Raw genomic sequence first — 8,947 nt, 5'->3', positions numbered from 1 at the left:
CCGCCCCGGCCCCGGCCACGCCCGCAGCCTCGGCCCCGCCCCACAGCCCCGGCTCCGCCCCACAGCCCCGGCCGCCCGGCGCACCGCAGAAGGCCTCCTGGAACTTCCTGGACAGCTTCTCGATGACGCTGTAGCTCTCCACGTAGTCGACGTGCTCTTCCTGCGGCTCGCTGGCGATCTGCTGCAGCGTGGCCTTGTCTACGCGGCCCACGCCGATGGCGAAGAGCTCGATGCCGCTGGCCCTGGCCCGCGCAGACACGTCCCGCACGCTGTCCTGGGGCCTCCCGTCGGTCACCACGATGGCCACCTGCGACAGGCGGGGGCGTGTGTGAGGACCGGGCCCTCCCTCGCCTCTCTGGACACTCCAGGAAGCCCTACGGGGCTGTTGGCAAAGAGGAGGCTGAAGCCCGGAGAGGCAGTGACTTGCCTGGGGTGATACCCCCAGTCGGGTGCAGGTGGATCTGTTCCCCGCCGGGGTTTCTCCCCAGGGAAGAGAACCTGGCCAGCCAAAGAGGAGACAGGTTTCCTCTGACGGAGACACCACTGGGGTGTTCCCCCGTCTGACTCTGGCCTCTGGTGTCTCCTGCCTCTGTGATCTCCAGAGGGTAGGGCCACGTCTCCCCCCTCAGACTGGGTTTCCTGAGGACCGAGGCTACTGGGAGCCGTGCCCGAGTGAATGCGGCCTGGACTGTGCCCCCTCAAGCTCTCGACGAGGCTGGGGCGGGGCTCGGTGAGGGTGGAGAATCCCCATGCAAGGCCCAGGTACTCCGTGCTGAGGTCGAACACCGGCGCCGACACCGTGCAGTTTTGACTTTGGCCACCAGAGGGCGGCCGAGGCTAACAAATGGCTGCTGGGCCTCTGGTTGGCCATTCTTCCGCCTGTATGTTCCGTTCAGCAGAGATGCCCAAGGAACCAACAGAAGGAAGATGCCACCCTTTTCTTCCTCCATTTCCCAGGATGACACGTGCCCCCTCCCTGAGAGGAAAAGAATCTGTGTGCTGCCCTCCCACAAGACTCCTGTTCTGTACACTGGGAAGAGGAAGAGAGAGGGGACCCCTTCGCTGAGCCTCATCACCCACTGCCTGCACCTGCCCTGAAGCCACGGTCCTCCCAGCCCTGCCCTGTCTGCTGAGGCCTGGAGGGTCTTCCCCTCCCACAAGACTCCTGTTCTGTACACTGGGAAGAGGAAGAGAGAGGGGACCCCTTCGCTGAGCCTCATCACCCACTGCATGCACCTGCCCTGAAGCCACGGTCCTCCCAGCCCTGCCCTGTCTGCTGAGGCCTGGAGGGTCCGTCCAGCTCTGCCCAGTCTGGGTGAAGCCTCCAGACCCCTTTGCTGCTCCTCTTTTGACCCGGTTTGCTTCTGATTCCTGGGTCCCCACCAGTAGCCTCGGGGCCTGACCCCCTGCTCTGGTGACCTTCCGACTAGTGGTTAAGACAAGCCTGGGTTGTGAAGGCAGCTCCATAAGGCACAAATCACCTTCCTGAGCCTCAGTTTCTTCATCTGCAAGGGAGCTGTGGTGAGGTGGAGTGAGATGATTCGTGGTAAGCAGCCATGCAGAAGCGACTCCAATTTTTAGTATCGTTACCCTGGACGCCCTGGCCTGGGCTCCTGGCACTGAAAACATAGCTGTGACTATTCACCGCCACAGGATGCTACATTCCTCTGTGGCCCACTGTCTCCTACTGTCCTCTGCAACCGGTTTTGAGACTTTCCATCCACCTTGTCGGACCCTCCCACAGGCGAATTCCAGGCTAAACACCTAATGTCTGGTGCCAACTCCCCCAGCCCCTCTTTGTCACCTGCTAGAGGAGCTTTCTCCAATCCTCACTTGCTCCCACCCCGGCCACTGGTCTAATCTGAATTGAACTGGTTAGCTCTGGAGATGTGCCTGCTATGGGGGTCACCACTGTCATCTTCACCAGCTCTGTTCATTAGGATGGCCTGGGGCCACCACATCATCTCAACCACCATGACCATAAAGCCCATCTATAACACTTCATGTTGGAACTTGTCAGTGCCCCACAGAGTAGGACCAACAGGCTGCCTGATGCATCATTCTCTGAGCAGTGGTGACGGCTGGGATTACATGCTGTTGTCTGTGTGAACACTTCTACTGCTTTTTAGCCAAGCAAGTTGCTCAAGCTCTCCGTGCCTCAGTTTCCTCATCTGTAAAATGGGGATAGCAGCTACGAGCAGGATTGTGTTCATTTGTCTGCAGTGTGTAAGAGAGTGGGGTACGGAGGGGGATGAGAAAGGGGACCTCCCTGGGGCTGGGGCCCTGCGCAGGGAAATGGTGGCTCCTCAGAGGTCAACAAGGGCTGCAGTGGGGAAGTGCAGGAGCCTGTGGGGGGACCACCCATGGAGAAGCCAGCTGGCCTGGACTTGCAAGCCCTGTGCTGAGCCCTGAAGAGACAATAATGTGGGTACAAGGCCTGTGAAATTCCCGACACTCTGTCTGGAGCCCTCGGTGACTGGGGAGCTGGGACGCAGCCTGTCACTTTTCTGAGCCCCTGCTCTCAAAGGGTTATTGAATTAAAAAGCAGCTAATGCTGGCATGGGGCTTCTTAGGTGCCAAGCACTGTTGTGAGCACCGTGTGCATGTGAACTCAGTCCTCATAGCAGCCCTTTGAGAAAATGTTATTACTCCCATTTTAGAGGGGAGGAAACTGAGGCACAGTGAGATGAAGTAACTTACTCAGGGTGGCACAGCAGAGCCCACACCCTTACCCATCACATGCACATCTGACCTCTGTCACTCTGCCTTCAAGGAGCGCAGGCTGGCTGGAGAGTCAATGTCATTTAAACCACAAAGGTCCGGTGCTCACCAAATTGTGAGTCCCTGGGTCAGAAGGCTGGATAAAGGTGGGTTCAAATCCCAGCCCCACCACTTACAGCTGGAGCCCTCTGTCTAACATCTCTGGCCCTCAGTTTCCCTAACTGTAAAATGACCACTTCATAAGGGTGTCGTGAGAATGAAAAGCAGATGATGCAGACAAAGGTCTCAGCGCAGAGCCGCAAACAGCGGCCTCCCAGCGGGGCAGGTGCACACACCTTGCTGATGTCGGGGGACCTGGTGCGACCGCCCTCGGCGTCGCTGAAGGCCTTGCTGATGGTGAACTGGATGGCCAGACCAGTCATGGTGCCGGTGGACAGCGGCTGGATGCGGCGCACGGCCTGCAGCAGCGCAGCCTTGGAGCTGTGGGCCCGCAGCGGGAATTCCTGCTTCACGGCACTGGCATAGTTGACCACACCCACCCGGGTGGCATTGGGTCCCACGTCCAGCGACTCGATGACCTGAGACAGGAACACCTTCACCTTCTCAAATTCCACTGGCCGCACGCTGCGAGAGCTGTCAACGACAAACACCAGATCCGTGGGCCGCGTCCTGCAGAGGTGCCCTGGGAGGGGGCAGGAGGGAGAAGACAAAGAGCAGGGGACAAAGGTCAGGAGGCTGGACCTGAAGTTACTCAGAGGCAAAGGAGCAGCACATCAGGGGCTACTTTGATCTAGACATGTGGCCTCGGGCAGAGTGGATGGGGGCTTAGCTGGGCTCGCTGGGCCACCTGGGCCAGTGTGTGGACACTCAGGCAAGCAGCTTGCCAAAGGCCCCACAGCTCAGCCCATAGGAAAGACAGAGGGGCAAAGCCTTGGGCAGCTCACTTCACCTCTCTGAGCCTCAGTTACCTCATCTATACAATGGGCTGACAACCCCTTCCTTCCCGGATCCTTTGGGGATGAGCAAGGATGTGTGCAGGGTCCCAGCACAGGGCTGGGCACACGGTGAGTGTTCGGCAGGGCAGCAAAGGACACAACAGCATTTGAAACACACTTTTCAGGCTTCAGCCCAGACTTGCTGCCAGCAGCTAAGGACAGCTGTTTCTCCTAGCTGGCCAGGAGGGCACTGAGGGTGGGCCCTCCAGGGCTGGGCCCATCAACATGGTCTCTTTCATCTGAGCATCAAAGCAAATCATCAAAGTGGAACCAGTTTCCCTGAGCCCAGCAGAGCCACTGGCTTGTTTCCAGGGCAAGGAAAAGGAGAAGGAATTCCTGGTGGCCACGTTGGCAGCCTGACCAGGTAGGCCCCAAGATACACCCCCTAGGAGCGACGTCCCTCCAGACACCCAGGGAGGCAGCACCACATGCTGGGAAGTGCACAGGTTAGAATGAGGCGGGCCTGGGTTCAAATCCTGGCTCAGCCACTCTGGGCAGGTCTTTCCACCTCTCTGAGCCTCAGTCTTCTCCTCTGTCCAGTGGGGAGAGTAAGACTTACTGCATGATGCTGGCATGGACTGGGCCTGCGCCAAGAGGGCCTCAGTACAAAGGTCCTTCCCCACCTCATTTCATGCTGAGTTGATGCTGGCATGGCCTGGGCCTGCGCCAAGAGGGCCTCAGTACAAAGGTCCTTCCCCACCTCATTTCATGCTGAGTCTCAGAAGACGATCCCAAATAAGGATGCGGAGTATCAGGAAAGGGAAGATGTGTGGGGCTGTCCCAATCCCCAAGTCACAGTGCCCTAGACTGGGACCCTGGGCATCAAAGTTCCTTGAGAGACCTTAGAAATAACCTTGTAGCTGGTTCCCCAGTCTCTACTAGCTGAGGCTACAAGTGGGTAAACTGAGGCCCAGAGAGAGGGAATTGGCCACATCATATACCAGGAACCTGAAAGCTCTGGGGCTGTCTCACTGTGTGGTCTTAGACAGGTCCCACCATCTCTACCCTCAGTTTCCCTATCTGTACAGGAAGAGCTGGGCATTCTAGGATTGAGTACTGGAACTCTAGGGGTGGTGTAGACCCTAGAGAGCCCAATTTTGGAAGGGCTGGCAAAGGGGAAATGGGCTTTTGGCCCCCCAGACCCACACTCTTCAAAGAGCCATGAGTTCAGCCCTGGGCATGGAGCAGCTCCAGACATCAGCCGGCTCTCTGAGTAGCTTCTGCCCCCAGAGACCTGAAGTCCCTGGAGCGTGCATGGTCCCTGAGAGCTGAGGGTCACCCTTGCCCTGTCCCTTATCAGCATCACCATCTCTGCCCTTTTCCCGTGCCAGCCTGCTGGCCACCCTGCCTCCCTGCCCCTCCCCATCCCATCCTGGATCCCATTTCGTCTCTGCTTGTCTCAGTTCCCAGACCCCGAGGCTGTTGGTTAGGGGCCACTCGCCCAGTGCCCCCATTTCATGCGAGCCCCCTCACCTCTGGACTCAGGGATGAGGCCAAGGCTGTGTGGGGCCAGAAGTAGCTGCAGCAGGCCACAGAGCACGAGGCTGGCACCAACGACGACCCCCATGGCTCTGGCAGTGCAAGCAGCAGCCAGCACAGTTGTGGGGGCTGGTGGGGTCCTGGTCTTATCAACCTCTCTGCCTGGCCAGGCAGCCCCCACTAATGTGGGGGCAGCCAACCCTGTCCCCCAGCCCCCCCAGGGGGCGGGGCCTGGGCTGAATGGAGGTGTGTGTGCTGGGAGAGGGAGGTGTGTGTGCTGGGAGAGGGAGGTGTGTGTGCTGGCCCAGGCGTGAGAGGCCCCTCTGACCACAAGGGCTCCTTTGCCTGCAGAAGCAACCGGAGCCACAGCTGGAATTCAGGAAATCTCAGGTGGGTGGGGGGTGGCTCCTCAGGGGCTAGAGCCCACGCTGACTTAAAGCCACCACTCCAAGCAGTGATAGCTGAGTCCAATGGCCTTGTCGCCCCAGCCCTGCCCTGCACCTTCATCCCACACCCAAATCCTTCCTCCACCTGAAATTCCAACCCCAATTTCCTTATTAAACATACTTCCCCTTCTCTAGCCTTGCTGTTCCTACCTCTCCACATATGCCCTGCTCTCCAGCTACCACTGGGTTCTTATCAAAGGCCACCCCGCCTTTGCATGGGGAGAGTCATCTGTCCAAAATGCCCTTTCCTCCTGCTGACTCTGCCTAGCAGAATCTTTCAAGATCATAATTGCAGCTGACAGGTACATTCACCCTCAGTATGCAAGACAATAGGGAAGGTGGGTAAGAGCCCAGACTTAAATGCCCTTTCCTCCTGCTGACTCTGCCTAGCAGAATCTTTCAAGATCATAATTGCAGATGACAGGTACATTCACCCTCAGTATGCAAGACAATAGGGAAGGTGGGTAAGAGCCCAGACTTACCTGGGTTTGCTGTACACTGCCTGTGTGACCATGGGCAAGTTATGTCACCTCTCTGTGCCTCAGCTTCCTCATCTGGAAACTAGGGATACTAAAAGTGCCTACTTTCCGGGGTTGATTGGAGAAGCAGAGGAGTTATATGAACCGTCTCAGTCAGCCCTCATGACAACCCTCAGAAGCAGCTACTATTATTAACCCCACTCCCCAGATGAGGAACTGAAGAACAGAGAGCCTAAGTAACTTGCCTAAAGTCACACAGCTAAGAAGTGTCATTTAGCAACTAGAGGGCCCCAGGCGCATGCTCTCAGCCATGCTGCTCGCTCAGGTGTAGCTTGGTGGAAGTGTCTTCTCCAAGCCCGACTCCCCACAAGCCCCCTGCCTGTGTCTGCCTGCATTGTCTGTCTCATCTGTGTGCTGGTAAGCATCTGAAGGACTCACCCCGGGATCCAGGGCCAGTGCAGAGAAGACAAAGAGAATGGCTTGTAAATAAAGGGCCATAACCAGGAATGGTCCCTCTTGTTGCATCTGGGCACAGTAGTTGATAGGACAGAGTGGGAAGAGCATGGGTTTGGCCACCTGAGACACCATGTTCAAAGCCACTTCTGCTGCTGACCGGCCACGTGACCTGGACCTAGTTACTTAACCTCCCTGAGCCTCAGCTTGTCATCGTGCAGGGAGACTGGTAGCTCTTGCCTGCCTGCCTCACTGGGATCATGTGAGGAGGCAATGAGAGGACAGAAGTAGACATGGGGTCAAAGGATTGTCATCATTCCAGGGGGCAGAATCATGACACTTAGAACCTGTGCACATCATTCTGTGTAAATTACACCTCCATAAAAGGAATGCACAGACTTTTTTTAAAAAGTGATTGCCGGGCACAGCAGAATTAACCAGCACTTCTCATGATCTTCAACAATAAGTGTGACAACAATCCCTCCCACACTTGACATGGCAAAGTCGCTCACTCTTAACCGCATCTCCTTTGTTTTCCCAAGAAACTGTGAGGTCAGCAGATCTGAGTATATTAGCCCATTTGTCAGATGGGGAAACTGAGGCCCAGAGAGGTTTATTGACTTGCCTGAAGCCACCCAGACTGTAGGGGCAGAGCCAAGCCTGGAAACTCAGGCCTCATTCTCCTCTGCAGAAGTTTTGGAGAAGTCACAAGCATTTCACTCTGACTCCCCATTCAGGTTTCCTTTGTGCATAATTCACAGCCCTTCCCTGTTCCAAAAACTAGTCGAGGCTGTTGATCCGTTTCCCCTCTACAACTTTGAAGTCTAACTCTCTTCTCCAGAGACGCCGCAGTGTGTGGTGATTACGGTGCATAGCCCTTCCCAAAATTGTGTTAGACATGTGTCACCCGCCTCCCCCAGAGGACATCAGCTCACTCCCAGCCGGGGTCTTGCCTGTCTCAGCCACTGCAGAATCCCTGGGACCCAGCATGCTGCCTGGCCCAGGGTATCTGGTGAGCAGGTGAAGAAATGAATTAAAAGCAGGAACTAACTACGCCCTGGTTGTTTCCCTGTAAACAATCGAGGGTCACACAAGGGTCAGCAACAGTGACCAATGGCGAGAGAGGCACAGAGCTCTCCCCGTGGCCTTGCCCAAGGAGAACGTGAGCTGGGGCCTCCTTGCCAGCTGCCCCCTCCCTGATGGACAGGGCTGTGTCCGGAGCTCGGGGTACAAAGCTCTGTTGGCCAGCAGCATCTGGGCCATGAAAGAGCTCTTTCAACTCCATCTCTGAATGGCAGGTCTATGGGCTCCTTGGAGGAACACAGGCGCCTTCTCTGTGTCACTTCTCCTCTCATTAGCGGAGCCACAAAAATATGCTGCAGGTAAGTTTTCAGAAACAGAGATGCGTTGCGAAGAAAACGTCAGCTTTAACATTCCATAGTCGGGGCAAGGGCAGGGGGTGGCAGGGAGACTTGGAAGTTCAGCCTATACATTGAGGAAAGAAAGAAAATATTTGTGTTGGTAAAACGTGAAACATTTTTCCCCAGGGCTCAAAAGCGGGAACAGTGTGTCCGGTATTGGCCAGAGGAAAAAAATGCATTGAGGGGCCTTCTGCAAGGCTGCTCACAAGTCAACAGGCAGCCGTGAAGGGCTCCCGCTGTTCCCTCTCCCTGCTTCCACACACCTCAGGCTTCCAGAAACTTAAAGCCTTTAGTGTTTTGTGCAAGAGAGAGCGTTTGTGATCAATTGAGAGGCCCCTGGGCCATGTGGTTCAGTGGAAAGCGCACAGGACTCCCACTTCAGTGCTCCCAGGCTCCGTTCTTTTCCTAAAGAGCAAACCGAGTTACTTCGCACTCCTATGATGAGATGCTCCCCCCCATCTGGGGCAGCATGCCCCCTCCGTCCTCTGCCCACCATCGTCACGCTTTCGCTGTATCCACATGGAGCTCTACTATTATTTATTTAACCTCTTTCCATTCTTTTCCTAAAGAGCAAACCGAGTTACTTCGCACTCCTATGATGAGATGCTCCCCCCCATCTGGGGCAGCATGCCCCCTCCGTCCTCTACCCACCATCGTCACGCTTTCGCTGTATCCACATGGAGCTCTACTATTATTTATTTAACCTCTCTCACTCTAAACCAACTCACTTTTGAAAAATTTCTCCTCCTCCTAAGAAATCATAGCCGTGAAATCACTGGTTTGATGTTCAATTTATATATTTATTCCAATAAATTCAAAACCAATTAAATTTAATTTTTTTATCCACATATCACCAAAAGTTATCTTGCATTCCGCCGGTGGCACACATGCCAGACTCTGAGGACTCCTGTGAAGCAAGTAAACTTTAGAGTCAGGTAGAGCTGGGTTTGATT

At 55.7% G+C, this 8,947-nt stretch overlaps 1 protein-coding gene across 1 annotated transcript in view; it reads right to left on the bottom strand.

Annotated features, from left to right (window-relative positions):
- MATN1 (matrilin 1, cartilage matrix protein) overlaps window positions 1-5,313 on the bottom strand; it is an 11,600-nt gene extending 6,287 nt beyond the window's left edge. Inside the window, exons 1-3 of the mRNA XM_008592829.1 lie at window positions 5,190-5,313; window positions 3,057-3,403; window positions 85-307 (exon numbers count right to left, since the gene is read on the bottom strand). Of these exons, the coding sequence (XP_008591051.1) occupies window positions 85-307; window positions 3,057-3,403; window positions 5,190-5,283 (664 nt within the window). The 5' untranslated portion in view covers window positions 5,284-5,313. The remainder of the gene's footprint in view (window positions 1-84; window positions 308-3,056; window positions 3,404-5,189) is intronic.
- Between the last annotated feature and the right edge of the window lie 3,634 nt (window positions 5,314-8,947).

The sequence above is a fragment of the Galeopterus variegatus genome, unplaced genomic scaffold, assembly GCF_000696425.1.
Source record: "Galeopterus variegatus unplaced genomic scaffold, G_variegatus-3.0.2 Scaffold8384, whole genome shotgun sequence".
Lineage (NCBI taxonomy): Eukaryota > Metazoa > Chordata > Mammalia > Dermoptera > Cynocephalidae > Galeopterus > Galeopterus variegatus.
Note: the sequence above shows the minus strand (reverse complement) of the source record. Positions and strands in the feature narration are given on the sequence as shown.